Source organism: Neofelis nebulosa, chromosome 8, assembly GCF_028018385.1.
Source record: "Neofelis nebulosa isolate mNeoNeb1 chromosome 8, mNeoNeb1.pri, whole genome shotgun sequence".
NCBI lineage: Eukaryota > Metazoa > Chordata > Mammalia > Carnivora > Felidae > Neofelis > Neofelis nebulosa.
In genome coordinates, this window is record NC_080789.1 from 9,679,046 (window position 1) to 9,696,368 (window position 17,323).

Genomic DNA, 17,323 nt, shown 5'->3' on the forward strand with positions numbered 1-17,323 from the left:
GGGGGCACAAGGGGAGGGCCCTTGCTGCCCCTACAAGGCCTCCCAGGTCAGGGATCAGGGATCTGGGCTTGAAGCGGGCATCCTGCGAGCTGTGTGCTTGCCTCGTCACGTGTCCACCAGGACCCCAGATGGAGAAACAAAGAGCAACCGGGAAAGTTGACTCCTAGACAGGAAGAGGAGGCCTTGGAGCAGACACCTGTCACCCCAGGCCAGACCGCACGCGCATGCGAGTCCCCAAAGAGCTTCTTCCGGCTGGTGCCCCCACATCACCTCATTCTGCCCACCGGCCCTGGGATGGCCCCAACGGGGGAGGGTAACAAGAGCGTGGGCAAGAGTTGGAGGGAATGGCATCCCCTCCCATCTGTTTCAGTGTCCAGAGTTCCCAGCCAATGGAAGATTCCAGAATGAGCCGGGCCCTTCCAAGAGAGTGATCGGATGTGCACACTCAGGTGTGGCTCAAGTTGACAGCTACGCGGCCTCTGGCCCGAGAAGCACTAAGGGTGGGCAGCAAGGCTCAAAGCCCTTCTCGCCTTTCCCTCGTGACAGCACTCCTGCAGCTCTGGCCTGGAGAACCCCCGCTAGCCCTCGGAGATGGGCAGAGAAGGGGGGTGTGCCAGAGCGCGACAGTGACTCTTGGAGGAGACCTCCCGGAGGCCCCTGCGGATCTCTAAGATGGGCCTCCTGCCTTGTTCTTTTCTCCAGAGGGAGCAGATATTGTGAGCTGGCCACGGGGGCCCGATCCCATGACCGGGACAGGGGAGAGGCGTGTGGTCCCCGGGCGGGCCCCTCGGTGCCTCCCAGCTTGGAGGACGCGTGGACAGGGAGAGCAGCGGGACAGACTGACTGAACAGCCAGAACTCTTCTGCACCGTGCCCTCCGCCCCAGGCAGCAGTGCAGACAGGGAGGGGAGTGAAGAGACAGGTGTCGGGGGCCACCGCTATGCACACCTAATGGGCCAAGGTCAGAGGAAGAAACAACGGGTCCGTGTGGGACCCAAGACGCTCTCCACAGTGATTTTCTGGATGTGACCAACCGCACACCTGCCCTGCTGCTCTTCCTTCCTGGCTTTTGTCTGCCCAGAATCCCAGCATCTCAGGCTGATCTCTTCTCCTTTTCACCGTGCCCTGGTCCAGGCCACCCCGGGGGCACCACCACTGACTTTCCAAAGTTCACGCGGTAGTCAGCTCGGCGGTCGAAGGACCAGGTGTTCCCTCTGTTTCTGTTTCTGTTTCTGCTTTATTGTCTCTAATGCTTCTGCTTGTTTCCCTGTGTCCCCAGCTTGACTCTCAGCCACCTACCACTTTTTATTCTGCTTTATGGAAAAGTCCTCCCATTCCCAATCCTATGTTAAAAAAAATAAAACACACTTATTTAAGTGTTTACTTAACTAATTTCTTGCTCACTCTCTGTCCTCATCCCCAGGCTGCAACCTGTCCAGAACTTTCCCTCTGGCAGCCATGTGGGAAAGGGGAGAGGGGACAAGGGAGCCAGGATGAGTGTGACAGTGACCCGGTGACTGTCACAGTGACCCGGTGACAGGCGGTGGGGGGTCCAGGGCAGCGAGGGCTGGAACGGAAGCAGGTGAGACGGGGCGGGGAGGTGGCAGGTCAGACAGAACCCAGGAGACAGGTACACAGAACAAGGATCCTGCTTTTTCCCACCCTCTTAGCTCCAAGAGGCTGAACCGTGTGTCCCCCAAATCCAAGTGCTAAAGTCCCAACCCCTGGTGCCTCAGAATGTGACTACATTTGAGGCACAGGCTTTAAAGAGATGGTTGTTAAAAGGAGGCCCTTAGGATGGGCCTGATCCAATCTGCCTGATGTTGTTATGAGAAGGGGAAACTGGGACACACAGAGGGGCACCAGGGGCTCCCCACAGTGAGCACAGAGGACAGACCATGGGAGGGCGGAGCAAGAAGGCGGCCCTCTGCTGGCCAAGGAGAGAGGCCCTAGGAGGAGCCTGACCCAGGGACACCTTGATCTCGGGCTTCCAGTGTCCACGCTGTGAGGAAACAAACACCTGCCGTGAGGTCCCTCAGTCTGTGGGGTTTTGTTCTGGAAGCCCTAGCAGAGGAATGCGGTCACTGTCCTCAAGGACCCTGGTTCTCTGATAAGTCACATCCCCGGTAAGGATGTTACTCACGTCTTCCAATTTTCACAGCTAGACATACTCAAGCCCATTTACATTCAGTTTATTAACAAGAAGGTGAATGTGGTGAGATGGGAGGAACCAGTCTGGGGGCTCCCTCATGGGGGAGAAGGAGGCCTTGAGGGAGGAGGGAGGATGCGCAGGAGGAAGCGGGGGTGGGGCAGAGGGGGTGGAGACCTGAGGCGCTGGGGAGGGAGGTGCGGTGGTGTGAGACTCAAGGAACAGCAGCTGCAGGGGGGCTGAGGACGCCCTCACCTAAGGATTTCTTGAAGCTCTGCAGCCAGGAAATCATAGTCTTTTAACAGATTCCGTCTCTGGAAGCGCATTCCCTTGTGGTACACAAAGTTGTCCCAACAGTATTCAAACTCTGAGATAAAGAGGGAAGAGAGCAGTCATGTGGGCCCTGGGAGGTCTTGCCCTCTGACCCTTTGTGCCCCCCTCCTCAGGGCCTAGTCTCTTCCCTGCCAAGTGCCACCAGTCTTGCCTCAGTTTCCTCCCACTCACTCGCCCTGGGGACATTCTAGATCCTCCCCCACCCCTGTCTCGGTACTACTCTCTCCCACAGTCTGGGTCCCCAGCTCCCCTCTGCTCTCACCATCACAGGACATGATGTCCAGCTGGACCCCTGCGTCCCATAGCTTGCGAAGCCCCTGCTGGTAATTTGGGTTGCAGAAGCAGTAGAGGCGGGAGGTGAAGATGCTCAGCGTCACGTTCCTGTACTCCTCCAGGAACTCGACCACCTCCTCTGCACAGGTGGGGCAGGGGCTCCAGGATAAGAACCAGGTGACATTGTAATATTCATCACGGCATGGATACTGGTCACGGAACCAAAAGAGGAAGCTCTGTTCTGCATGGCATGGAGCCCAGGGATGGACCTGGGAGAAGTAGAGAAGAGAAGGGGACACTCTTGGCTGACAGAGCAGACAGAGTGGCAGGACTGGGTGCCGTGGGAGGAAGGGTAAAGGGGCAGGAGTCTCAGGGGTATGTCGTTCATTGATTTATCACTGCTTTCCATCTCTCCCTGCCCTGTCTTTTTTTACTGAGCCATCCCTTCCCATAGTTATCCACCATGCATCAATTCTAACATCTATTCTCCTTCCATCCATCAATCCATCCATCCAACCATCCAACCATCCATCCAACCATCCAGCCAGCCATCCATCTGTCCATCCAACCATCCATCCATCCATCCATCAGTCCAAACATCCATCCATCCATCCGTCCATCTGTCCATCTGTCCATCTGTCCATCTGTCCATCCAACCACCCAGCCATCCAGCTATCCATCCAACCATCCATCCAACCATCCAACCATCTGTCCATCCATCCAACCATCTAACCATCTGTCCATCTGTCCAACCGTCCATTCATCCATCTGTCCATCAGTCCAACCGTCCATCCATCCATTTGTCCATCAGTCTAACCATCTGTCCATCCATCCATCCGTCCATCCATCCAATCATCCAACCATCCATCCATCCATCCAACCATCCAACCATCCAACCATCCATCCATCCATCCAACCAACTAACCATCAATCCATCGATCCATCCAACCATCCAACCATCCATCCTTCCATCCATCCATTCAACCAACCATCCAACCATCGATCTATCCATCCATCCATCCAACCATCCAACCATCCATCCATTCATTCAACCAACCATCCATCCATCCATCCATCCATCCATCCATCCATTGAACCAACCATCTATCCATCCATCCTTCCATCCATCCATCTAGTCATCCATCCATCCATCCATCCATCCATCCATCTAGTCATCCATCCATCCATCCATCCATCCAACCATCCATACATCCAACCAACCATCCAACCATCCAACCATCCATCCATCCATCCATCGATCCATCCAACCATCCAACCATCCAACCATCCATCCATCCATCCATCGATCCATCCAACCATCTATCCATCCATCCATCCATCCATCCATCCAACCATCCAACCAACCAACCATCAACCCATCGATCCATCCAACCATCCAACCATCCATCCTTCCATCCATCCATTCAACCAACCATCCAACCATCGATCTATCCATCCATCCATCCAACCATCCAACCATCCATCCATTCATTCAACCAACCATCTATCCATCCATCCATCCATCCATCCATCCATCCATCCATCCAAGCATCCATCCATCCATTGAACCAACCATCTATCCATCCATCCTTCCATCCATCCATCTAGTCATCCATCCATCCATCCATCCATCCAACCATCCATACATACAACCAACCATCCATCGATCCATCCATCCATCCATCCAACTATCCAACCATCCATCCTTCCATCCATCCAACCATCCATCCATCCATCCTGCCCTGAACCATGTCCTTTGGGGTCTACGCTGGCTTCCTGGGTGATGGCACCTCGGCAGCCATGCTGCCCCACAGGGGAACCACTAGCCACACACATCTTCAGACCACTTTACCTGGCTGGTGTGAACTGAGGTGGGGGGGGGGAGCAAGGGTAAATACACATCCTGTTCCAACAACGTAGTAAAAAAGAAGAAAGTAAATGACCTCATGAAGAACTTTTATATTCATTACAATTTGAAAGAATCTCTTAGATATATTGCCTAATACATTATCAATACTAATTTCATAAATTGCCTTCAGCTCTTTGAACACCGGGTACTAGAACAGGTGAAACGACCTTTCACCTGTTAGTACTGCTGAAGCATACCCCTGACCCAGCCCATCATGGTTCTCTCCTGGAAACAGGCTCTGCAAAGTCTGCAGTATCAGGGGAGGGGAGAGGGCAGGGGTATGGTGGGACCTGTCTCAGGAGTGGCAGTGGTTAGGGGACAGGGCTGCAGGGTGGTGGCTTGGCTGTAGCAACTGCTGATGCTGGCCACTGGTGCCGTGACCTCCTTCCAGGGACATCTAGGCTGTGGCTGGGAGCAGGCCAGGGGTAGGCAGGACGAGGGGTGTGGGCTGTCCTCTGAGAGATCAGAGGGCCTGGGAACGGAGGAGTCAGCCGTGTGGCCAGGGGACGGCTCTACCAACGGAGCCATTACCAGGGCAGAGAAGGCAATGGTGTCCAACAGGCCCTGACTTTCGAAAGATGCTCTTTCATCCAAGACTGCCAGAGGCCAAGGTCCAGGACAAGATTTGAAGATGGCCGGAATGCCAGCAGACTCTCTGAACGAGGCTCATCGGATGGGTCAAATGCCATCCTGTATCAGGTTCCCAGAGGGTCAAGCAGGGAGCTCATTGGGTCCATGACTTAGGACAACGTCGTGGGAAGGAGCATCCACCACTAAGAGCCCCCATCTGGCATCTTACTTATAACATTCTTCTCCTCACTGCCCCCTGACTCTGCTCCTGCCTGATAGGGCCCCGGGGAGGAAGGGGGGGTGCGTACCTTGTTCCGAAAAACTCCCCAGTCGCTGTCATTATAATAGAAGTAGTCTCTCTCCACTTGGAAGCAGAGATAACAGAGTTTCCGCCCAGAAGCGTAGCGCAAGTTTGGAAAGTGGAAACGGAAGGTCTTAGGATGTATCCTGTCCATTGGGTTTCTGGGGGTAAAGGAGAGAAAACAGAAAATGCAGAAAGTGCCCTCTGGAGTTGTCCCTGGTGGGTGGCCTGCCCTGGGCACGGTGGCTCCCTCCAGCCCTCCTGGGCCTTACGCAGTGCTGCTGCTTTTCCAGGCTGGAAGGGGGACGTGCCTCCAGGGACAGTAGGGACAGGGACCCCACCTCTAGGGCCCCCTGGGCCCTGCTCCTTCCAGTAGCACACGCACTCATGTTTTCCTGCCCGCCCTACCCCCAACCCATTAGAAAAATAGCAAAGAGAAAGCGAAACTTCTCTATCCCAAAAGAACAGCTTTTTGAAGACTTCAGTTCAATTCTTTTTTTTTTAATTTTTAAAATTTAATTATTTTTGAGAGACAGAATGTGAGTGGGAGAGGGGCAGAGAGAGCAGGAGACACAGAATCTGAAGCAGGCTCCAGGCTCCGAGCCGCCAGCACAGAGCCCGATGTGGGGCTGGAACCCAAGAACTACCAGATCATGACCTGAGCCGAAGTCGGATGCTTAACCGACTGAACCACCCAGGCACCCCTCCTGACTTTGTTTTTACTGAACAGTAATAAATGACCTTGTCCTAACAGCAGCTAGCCCCTCAAGATCCTGAAAACCTTGTTTCCAAAATGCCTTAGAGTCTTACGTTGTCCCTAACTCCCTTATCATTCACTCTTAGCAACCCAAGTGCAGCTCTTCCTGCCCACGAGTCCTGTCCCCGTGCTTTAATAAAACCACCTTTTTTTTTTGCACCAGAGATGTTTTAAGAATTCTTCCTTGGGGGGTCCCGAACCCCTACACTTCAAACCACATCATAAATATGAGAGAAAATCGATTCAAGTGCTTGAAAGGAAATCCACCAACTGCTTTGACCACCCTGTGGTTAGATTCAAAGCGTTTAACAGAGCACAGGAACTTCCGGAAGCCTCTGAAAGTGGGCATCACCCGGCACAGGCAGGGCCAGACATGCCCAACAGACTTTCAGACCCAGAGGCTGGCCTGGCGGGGCGGGGGGGGGGGGGCACAGGGCTGGGTGGTGGGGGAGGTGGGAGGGGTGCGTTCAGAAGCAATCCCGGGAGCATCCCGGGAACAGGGTGAGGATCCAGTTGGGAGTGGGTCCTGCAGAGAAGGAGCCCAGAGAAGGAGAGAAGGGAAGGGGGACCGCGGGGAGGAGGAGGCCAAGGACAGAGGCAAACACTGCAGGGCTGCCAGAAGGAGGGGCTGCAGAAGGGGGCCCAGCAGGACAGAGCGAGCAGAGAGCAGGGGTACCTTGGGCTGGGGCGCCAGGGCTCCATTCCTCTCTCCAGCCTTGGTTTGGGAAAGCCCCAGTGTGACAGTGACCTCCCAGGCTGCCTCTTCAGAAGCCCCACCTCCTTCCTGCTTTGTTCTCAGGGGAGCCCTCAGGTGGTTGCACTGCCTCGGGTCAGACTCGCCTCTCCTTCTCTGAAGCCTCTCCCCTGGGCACAGCTGCCCTCAGAAGGAGACCGGCCCCATTGGGCAGAGTTATTGCAAAGGGAAAGAGAAAGGAGGATCCTGGAGGGGGTTGGAACAGATTGGGTGGAGAGAGCAAGACAGAAGCCGGCTCCTGGGGAGGGGCGGGCTCTCTGAGGACTCAGGGTGAGCCCTCTCTGAGTCACCCCTGCGTCCCCATGTCCCCACATCTGGGCCCAGGTGTTGCTCTCCACAAGCCTGTTGAAAGAATGGAGGTAAGGATGTGGTGTGTACTTTATGTCAGAACTCCTGTGTTCTCTCTTGACTCCACAGTAGTAAAGGCACAGATGGGCTTTGGGTTCCTAATTCTGTGGTTGGTCCTCTGCATAAATCCCCTCAGCCTTCATGTGGCAGATTGAGGGCAGAGACAGGTGGAGAGGGAGAGAGAGAGGGAGGGAGGGAGAGGGAGAAGGAGGGACAGCTTAGGTTTCTCTTCTCTTCTTAGAAGGACACCTGGGGCGCCTGGGTGGCTCTGTCAGTTAAGCATCGGACTTTGGCTCAGGTCATGATCTCATTGTTGTGAGTTCGAGCCCCGCGTCGGACTCTGTGCTGACAGCTCGGAGCCTGGAGCCTGCCTGGGATTCTGTGTCTCCCTCTCTCTCTGCCCCTCCCCTGCTCACGCTCTGCTCTGTCTCTCTCTCTCTCTCAAATAAATAAACATTTAAAAAAAAGAAAAGAAGAAGGACACTAATCCCCTCACAGGCCCCACCCTCATGATAACATCTAAACCGAATCACCCCAAAGATCCTACTTTTAACACCATCCCACAGGAGTTTAGGGCTTCAACATATGAATCTGGAGGATACAATCTTTCAACCCAGGACAGTTGTGACTGACAGGATTCCTTTCGATGACTCAGGGACAGGATGGCTGATGTGTCATCACACTGCTACATGAGGGGTGAGTTCTGCCTTACACTCACAGCTGAGTCTCTAGGCCCTGGTGCTGCCTTTCTGGAGGTTGGAGGATCGAGTTCGTGCTCACCACTTCCTTACGGGAGGCCCAGAATGTTAGTGATGGTAGCTGGGCCATTGCTGCCCTTAGCAGGATGGAGATTTCCTGGTGGGAATAAAAGAAGCAAAGGTGTATTGGCTGGGAAGTAGGTTCATAGCGGATGCGCATTGGAGAAGCTCTCTGAAGCTGGTGTCTCAGGTGGAGGCTGTGGGGAGTCCTCACACTGTGCCCTGGGGGCAATCGTGACAAAGGAGTGATAGGCAGTGGGTCCCTCCTTCTACCTCACCCACCTGAGCTCTTTGGCTGGGCAAGTTCCCTTGGGTGCTTCTTTACCCTTTATCACAAGGCCCAGTCTTGACAGGTGGCATTTCCATGCCATCATGGAGGTAGTTCCCCTTGGGCGCTGTCTCACCTTTGCTCTGCCCAAGTGAACGGAGGTGAAATCAACATGCAGCTCTCTGAGGACCCCATGAAGAATTTGGCCGCTCATGGCCCTCTCCCCATGCTCACCCTGAGTGTCTCTCTGCATTTCCAACCAATCTCTGGTTCCCAGCGTTTCAAGTGCTCCCTCAGAGAGCCCCAGGCCCTTCTCAGGAACACTGGTGCCTGCGTGAGTCAGGGAAAGTGGAACTGAAAGGCAGGTCTCTGGAAGGACGGGCAAGAGGGGCAGGGATGATATAGCGGGCTCCTGGTTTCAAGAAACAAGGAAGGGCCAGAGTGTCTGTTTTGATCTACCGCCGGTGAACCCCTCGATCTCTGTCCCTTGTCACCGGTCGCGTGACCCAGGCTCCAGGTCAGGTTCAGCTCTGAGGGCTGGCTCAGTTAAGGGCTCCTGTGGTGGGCAGGGTCCCGCTGAACAGCCAGAGTCCATGGAGCAAAGAAACAGGAAATCCAGTGACAAGTTCAGTGTTGTGCCCACCTGTCCAGCCTCTTTTTGTGTTATGTGAATTTCACCTGAGTAAATTAAAAAAGAAATGGGACACATGAACAAACCTCAAATTGTTCAAAATTGTACTGGCTCTTTACAGATCAACATGAATTTATGGACAAATTTTCAAGTTCCATGACAAATCCTGCTATCAACGTGCAGGTTAATTTTGGGAAGCATAGACATCTTTGTGGCACCGAAGGTCTCTATCCATGAACATGGTACATGCTTCAATTTATATAGTTCTTCTTTTTATGTTTTCAATGAATCTTGTACTTTTTAAAATAAAGGTCTCACACATTTTGTTAGGTTCACTTCTAGTAAACTCTTTGGGAGATATTGTAACCTTTATCTACCTTTACCTTTATCTACACTTTTGTTTGTTGCTAGTGTCTGGGGACACTATTAATATTCCTAAACTGAAGTTGGATCTACCAACCTTACTGAGAATTTGCTTGCTGTTTCTCATAGTTTCTGTTTTTTGTGTTTTTTTGCAATCCCTACAGCTCTTGTCCTTTATTGAAGCCTGTGGGGCACTGGCTTGGACAACAACACAGTGTTGAACAGTGACAATCATAAAGGGGACTTTTGTGTCATTCTATTTTTAGGGGAATATTTCTAAGAGGGAAATAGAAAACTGTCCCAAATTCTTCATTTATCTTTTTTAAAAAATAATTTTTTGAGTAGAGTCAAAGTCCCATATTCTTTAAATCTTTCTTGGCTTGAATATTTGTTTGCTAACCACTTAATTATGATTTTTGCATTTATGATTAGAAATATGGCTGTAATTTTTCTTACTCATGTTCTCCTTATTTAGCTTTTTTATAATTATTATCTTAAAATAATGTCTACACCCAAAACCGGGCTTGAGTCCACAACCCTGAGACCAAGAGTCACCCACTCCACTGACTGAGCCAGCCAGACATCCCTCTTCTTATTTAATTTTAAATCAAGATTATTGTAGCTGCCCAAAATCAATTGGGGAGTTTGGCTTTTTTTTCCAGTTTCCTAGGAAAGCTCAATTCTGATCCTTACATGGTTGATTGAACTCACCATAAAACCTCTGGGTCTGGTAATTTGATATGGTTGTTTATGTAGTCATTTTAAGTAATAATTGCATTTCTTTAATGGTTTAGGGTTAATCCATGTGTTGTATTTCTTTTGGTATCATTTTTATCATATTTTTTCTAGAAGGTTGTCCATTCAGTCTCATTTGTCAGATTGATTGTGTAAGTGTGTTCACAGTATTATTTTCTGACTTTTTACACCTCTATAAAAGACAACCCCAGGGGTGCTTGGCTGGCTTAGTCAGTAGAGCATGTGACTCTTGATCTCAGGGTTGTGAGTTCGATTCCCATGTTGAGTATAAAGATTACTTAAAAATAAAATCTTTTGGGGCACCGGGATGGCTCAGTTAAGTGTCTGACTCTTGATCTCAGCTCAGGTCTTGATCTCAGGGTTATGAGCTTTACTTATAAATACATACATTCATACATACATAAATACATAAATAAATAAATCTATATTTTAAAAAAGATGACCCCATTTTTCACTGATAATATAGTTTTTGCTTTCTTTCTTCATTACTTTTTTCAAAGTACCAGGTTTTGATTTTAATCAAAATCGAATTTTGTTATTCCCATTTCATATATATATATATATATATATATATATATATCTCCCACATTTTCTTTACTCATCAGTCAGTTGGGCATGTATGTTGTTTCTACATCCTGGCTATCATGAATAATGCTGCAATGAACACAGGGGTGCAAATATCTCTTCAAAATATTGATTTCATTTCCTTTAGATATTGTCATAAGCACACTATGAAGATGCACACACAAGTTGTCTTTGCACAATGTCAGCGTTATTCAGTCGCAAACAATGTTAATGTAATTGTACAACCGGTCCAGGATTCCGAACTCAATGACATTTCATATGCATTTAACTTGGCCTCATACACACCGTGCCAAGCAAAGCACAAGACAAAGTCACACAACAAACCAGTTACAAGGGGTAAGAAGTTAACGAACTTAACTTGAAGCCAGTCTGTGGGCGCATAGTTGAGACGAGGCCTCCATCTGATCTGCGTCGGCTCTTGGCATTTGCTGCCTATCATATTCAAGCAGTGGAGGATCTGTATTATGCTCAGAGATCAATCTGGCAGGGCCTTTGGCCACAGTTGCCTTTCTGATGCAGTCAGATAGATGCAAAAGGGTCAGCATCTGGAGAGTCTGACTGTTGGCTGCAGCTCCTTTTTAAGCTCGTTGGAGTTTTATCAGCCTTGGGCCTTAGCAGACCTCCTTTGGTTCTGCTGGCTATCAGTTCTGGGTGTTGTCAGCCTGTGCTGGTTTCGAGGATATCTGGTCTTACCTGCAACATCCTTGGCTGCTTAGATCTCTGCTGGACAGGAATGACTGTCTTGCTCTCTATAAGTATATACCCAGAGGTGGGATTGCTGAATCATATGGAACATAAAAGGACTTCTTATGGGACTCTGACTTTATGCCAGTGTAGGGGCAGGTTAAGGAGTGTCGGTAAGGTATTGTCTTCATGTCTGGTGTGCAACAGACATAAAGTCCATGGGATAAACGCTTTGTGACAGGACGGTGGATGTAGGGTGTGGGAAAGCCAGAACAAACTGGAGAGTATAAGGATGAGCTGTAGAGCACGTGGGGAACAGCAGAAATCCATGTCCTTGTTCTTGTCCCTGATTTCAGTGGTCTGGGTGTCCTGTGGGGTCTTGTTAAAAACAAAATTCAACAGAGTAAATTTGAAGATCTAATTGGCTTCATTAAGCACTTCATGAATTGGGTGGCACCCCACCTAGCAAGTAGAGATGTTCTGAGGGGTTGTACAAATGAAGGTTTTCATAGAGACTGGAGTAAGGAAGTTGTTAGCAAACAAAAGGAAGGATTGTTTCAGGCCAGGACATCTTCTTTGGGGAGTGAAGGGACCAGCAGGGTTTTTATCAAGCAGATGACCTCACTAGTGATCATGAAATTTCAGATTGACTATTAAAAGGTCACATTCCTAGGATGTGATTGCATCTGTAATTAAGTCTTGGCTTGCTATCGTGGGGGCGGTGTGAATGACTCCATTTTGAATTTGTTTTTTTCTTTCTTAACACTCCCTTCACCACAAAGCTAGAACACATGCCTTGCTCCAGGGTAGGAGAAGCTCAAGGAGGATGTGGGGGAGGTTCTCATAGTTGTGGCTTCACACAAAGGAGGTGTGTCAAGTCAGTACCTCAACACAAGAGTGCATTAGAAAAGGCTGCTTCTTTATTTGGCCAAACTAGGCCCAATCTAAGACTACTGTAAGGGGAATTCGGGCAAATGTAGTTCAGCCTGGCCAAGTCCTTGCATCAGAACTATTGCAAGGTGGCAGAACCCTGAGAATGCATTTGGGATTACATGGAATCTACAGAATTAATATTTTAACAATATGGAGTCTTCTGATCCATGAACATTGTACATTTTCACATCTTCTTTGCTTTCTCTTAGTAATGTTTTGCATTTTTCAGTGCACAGGTCTTAGACAACTTTTTCAAGATGATGTTTAGTGCTGTTATCAGAGACAGAGTTCTAGTAATAGGTAACAGCAAAACCTTCCATCATGTTTACTATAGGTCAGGCACTCTTCAGAATATATGTAGATATAAATATAAACAAATTCATTTAAGCCTCACAACCACGTAGGTGAAAGTTCTATTATTATCTCCATTTTACATGCCTACAATTTGGCTAAACAACTTGCCAGATGTCATAATCAGTAAGTGGTGGGGGCAGGATTGGAACTCAGGCAGCCGCTCCAGAGTCTCTCCTTCCACCACTACTCTATACTACTTGGTAATAGCTGTTGGTGTTCACACAATAGCACAGAAAATCAAGACTGATAGTCAGTGAATGTAAGATTTTAATCTTGTATTCAGATTTATTGAACTAGTTCTTTGAACTAATTCTATGACACAGCAAGATCTCTCTTCCTCAATTGCTGGGGTGTTGAGGAGGGACATTTTCAACTCTATCTTACATTATTCAGTATTTATGAAGATTTGCAGATCTTTTTAAGTTTATTTATTTTGAGAGAGAGAGTGAGCATGAGCAGGGGAGGGACTGAGAGAAAGGGAGACTGTCAGTGTGGAGCCAGACATGGGGCTCGATCCATGAGACCATGACCTGAGCTGAAACCAAGAATCAGACACTCAGCTGACTGAGCCACCCAGGCATTCCCCCCCCCACCCCACCAAATTTGTAAATATATAAGAATGAGCTCCCAATAACTTTCCTTATTGTGGTAACTAATGTACCCCACCATTATTTTAAGGAGTCCTCCTTTTATGGGGCCCAGTTGAAAGCCAAGGACATAGCCCGTAACCAGAGTTGCTGAGCCAAGGACTGAATGAGCAGTGGGGTGGACCAGGGTCTCTGTCCATTGTTGCAACAGGTACACAATCTTTCCAAGATGGACTGAGCTGGGCATCACAGGACAAGTGGACTGTGGCAGCCACTTGGTAGAAGCTGGACATCAACACGAGAGAAAAAAGGATGCTGTTTCCTGCTCTAAAAGAACAAGGATGAAACACCAGACTCCAAATTCTACTGAGGAGCCCAGAAAGACTTCCAGACACAGAGACACAAGGGGCGTCTGCTGTCTGTGGTGATCCAAGGACGTGGCTCAAGGTTCAAGGTAGCATCTCATAGAAGGGCTTCTTCAGGCCGAGGTCATGTGAGATGACTCATGCCAGGTCATCTTGGAGAGGAAAGTTCCAGAGAGTGGAAGGAGAAGTTAAAGGTCTTAGTTCATGATGGATCTAAGAGAGGCAAAACTCTAGTAGTCAAAGGTGAAGCTCCAAGAGGAGGAAAGAGGCAGCCATGAGGGAGAAGAGGAGAAACATGGGGTGGGGAAAAAGAATCAGGATCAAAGAGGAAGATAAAACCCTTTGGACAAATGGAGAGAAACAAAGGGTCCATGAGAAGGAAACAGGAGGCAGGGAGAGAGGGAAGTATGTAGGGAGAACAGAAGAAGGGAGGGAGGGAGACTGCAAGCAGGGGTGGGATCTGGGGACAGCAGAGAGCTAAACTGACGTGGGCACAGGCACTGGGAAGGCGCAGCAGGAGCCTGGGACAGAAGGAAAACCGATAGAAAGGAGGGTCCCCCAGACGGAGGAAGGGCCAGTGAGGGGCGAAAGGGGAAGGAGAGGGGGCAGCGGGGCTGAGGGTGTGCCACACCAGGACGCCTGCCAGCACCTGCCTGCCGGCTGTTCCAGGACTCACGGGCCTTCCCTGCCCCCGCCCCCCGAGTCTGCCCAGCATCCTCTGTGGTGGGAGGGGAGGCAGCCAGCTTCCATGCAGGGAGCAGAGGCCGCCCCGCCACACACACCCTTGTCCAGCTCCTTCTGAGAGATGGGGACTCTGAGAGATGGTGCCCGGTGTCACCTACAGTCCTAAGCCAGGACTCTGCCCCCACCCTCAGCGTGGGCCAGAATCCTCCCTCTGGGGGCTGACTGGGACCTGCACACCGCCCCTGCTGGGCAGCTGACCCCCAGGGCCCCCTCCCCGAGGAGACCCCAGCCCTGGGCCAGGTCCCAGCTCTTGCCCATCTGCTGGGACCACCTGGAGTGGAGTCCGGGCTACAAAGTCCCCAGGCTGAGGTCCCTGGGCTCAAGTCAGGAACGTGGGCAAGGTCTGGGCACATTCACAACCGGGGCTCCGGGAAATGCCCCGTGGGACTGGGCACCTGTGCACTTTCAGCTTCGCCAGGATGCCCTCCGAGAACGCGCACACGTGCACGTTTTCAGTGGCAAGATTCCCGCACATAGGGAGGGCAAGACTGGTTGAGTCCTACACTGGGTCCCTCAGCCATTCATTCCTAGGTACCCAGGAGCCCCTACTCAGGGTCCCACCCCGGCAGGAACCTGGGATGCAGGGAAGGGACAGGCACGTCCCGCCCTCGAGGAGGTCGGGGTCTGGAGGAGGCAGGGGAGGGTCCAGGTGACCCCCACCTCACCACCCCACAGACTCCCATCTACATGCCTGTGGATCCCAAAATGTGGTCTTGGCCCCTCAGCTGAGGGCACGGCCCAAGACTGCCTTCCACCACCTTGGTTGGCCCCACCCACCTCCACGGTGCTACCACCTTTGTTCCCCGCGTGATGGAGGATGGGTATATGATTGTGAAAAGCCCACCGGAGAGCTTTGCCGTTCCCCCTGCACATCGGCCACGTCCGGGCTTGTCCCTGCCCGGCGCCCGGCTGTGAAGGGCATCGATGTGAAGCAAGACGGGTGTCACTGGCCCGTTGTACCAGATGGCAGCGTAGGGGAGCTTTGTGCCACCTGTCCGTGAAAGCTAAAGACTTCAGGGACACCAAGCATCTGGAGCCAGAGAGGGGAGATAAAAAGAGGGGTGCAAAGGGCTTTCTGGGGTCCGGGCAGCTACCTTATTGTCTCTGCGTCTCCAACCACTTGACACGAGCTTGGGAAGCTATCGTTGCCTTTGCTGGCAGCCTTCGGGCCAATGTGCCCTGAATTCAGCTGCTCCCTGTGGCCACAACTCATGCTTTTCTCTGTTGGAGTTGGGAACGTGGTCACCCCTGAAACCCAGTGGCTGTCTGCTCCCTCTCTCAGGCCCCCCTCTGTGTGATGACTGTCCCCAGGCCTCCTGTCCCAGGCCACTGATCCTCTGTCCCCGTGTCCACTGGGCTTCTCCCCTGCCCATGACCTCTGACCCCATGGGTCCCAACCTAAAACCCTACTCCTTTAGCAAGCAGCCCTAGGTGGCCAACATGGGACCCTCTAACTGGGTAACTCTGCTAAGCCCAGCTGTGGAAGGTGGGGCCTACATCAGGAGTGATCTGAGCTCAGATCTGTTCCAGAATAGCAGCCAGGACTTGTTTTGGGGCTGATCTCCTCCCAAGCCGCGGGGCGGTCCTGTTGTTCCCTTGCCATGACACCCCAGATGTAGGGGACCGCAGGCAGGGGTCTCACCAGGCGCGTCTCTAGGCCAACCCGGGGAGAGGATCTCCAAGCAGGTTTTCACGGGGAAGTCTGTCAAAGTGCACCAAGCTTCAGTATCCAATTCTTCTGGGATTTCCTACAACCGTGTGTCCAAATGCCAGAGCGTTTCTAAAACTCAGCGCCACAGCTTTCTTGAACGTACCGAACATTTGGAAAGGACCCAAGTATGCTCCATTGGGGGACTGGCATACCCAGTCCTGAATCGGGGCCCATCTGCACATAGAATATTCTGCATCCTTCTGAATATTGATGCCGTTGTCTCAATACTTGAAGAGTATGCATTCCTTTTATGACACATATTAAAACTTGGGGGAATGTGTGTGTCATGCTATGTGTGGGCGAAAGCAGGCCCCCAACTGTGCGCACAGTAGGGTTTCCAGGGAAGGGCAGCTGATGATTTGCGGTACACAGGCTGCCCCTGGGGCCAGTGCTGTACTTGTGTTCCTCCCTTTACTCTTTCAACTCTCCTGAGTCCAGTGCTGAGGCACAGAGAGGGTTGGTCACTCAGCCGAGACCACACAGGTAGGAGGGGGAAGAGCTGGGTGTTGAACCCAGGACATCTGTGACCACAGCCCACGCCTTTGAGGGTTACCCTCTATCGTCTTGGATGCAAAGATAATTAAGCAAAAACAAAATGAGGCAGAAGAAACACAAGAATATTCCTGGGCTTAGCTCTGTGCTGGAAGTCAGGGGGGACTGATTTTCTCGAACTTTCCAGCTGACAGGAGATGGGGGGCTCCGGGGCCGAAGTCGCCTTTCTTGTCTTCATTTCTCAAGTCGGGGAGTGGACACTGGGCGTTCACATTTAAATCTTTCCTTACGGAAACATTTAAGAAAGCATTTTAATGGTGGGTTTGTATTTTGACACGGGAGTGATTTAGATTGTTTGGAAAGTTCCGTCTGTTAAATTAAAGGACATGTGGACTTCCTTTTTGAGAAGTGATAGTTTCCGGTAGGAGACTGTATCACTTCTTCTCCGCCTAGAAGGGAGCCCTTTTCTTTTTTCTTTTTGAACGTTGTATCTGAGATAAGGATATTGCTTGTAAAATCGCACACACTTCTCTACTCGCAAAGAAGGCTGGGTGCCCGATTTCAGGCTTTCCTCACCTTCCCGGGCTCAGAGTTGGGGCCCGTGGGCCGAGCACGTGGGCACGTGGGTCAGCCCCCCGTTCTGCTTGTGACCTCTGACCCCAGAGCCTCTGTTTCCTCCTGGGCGCAGGACACCTGGGA

General features: G+C 51.0%; 1 protein-coding gene across 1 annotated transcript; it reads right to left on the bottom strand.

Moving 5' to 3' along the window:
• Positions 1–2,175: 2,175 nt before the first annotated feature.
• Positions 2,176–7,118, bottom strand: LOC131518834 (DNA dC->dU-editing enzyme APOBEC-3Ca-like). The gene is made up of 4 exons (XM_058741258.1): positions 6,968–7,118; positions 5,542–5,695; positions 2,744–3,023; positions 2,176–2,515 (listed from the first exon to the last, which is right to left on the bottom strand). The coding sequence occupies exons 1-4, from the start codon at positions 6,991–6,993 to the stop codon at positions 2,400–2,402; spliced, it is 576 nt and encodes a 191-aa protein (XP_058597241.1). The 5' UTR covers positions 6,994–7,118; the 3' UTR covers positions 2,176–2,399.
• Positions 7,119–17,323: the final 10,205 nt, after the last annotated feature.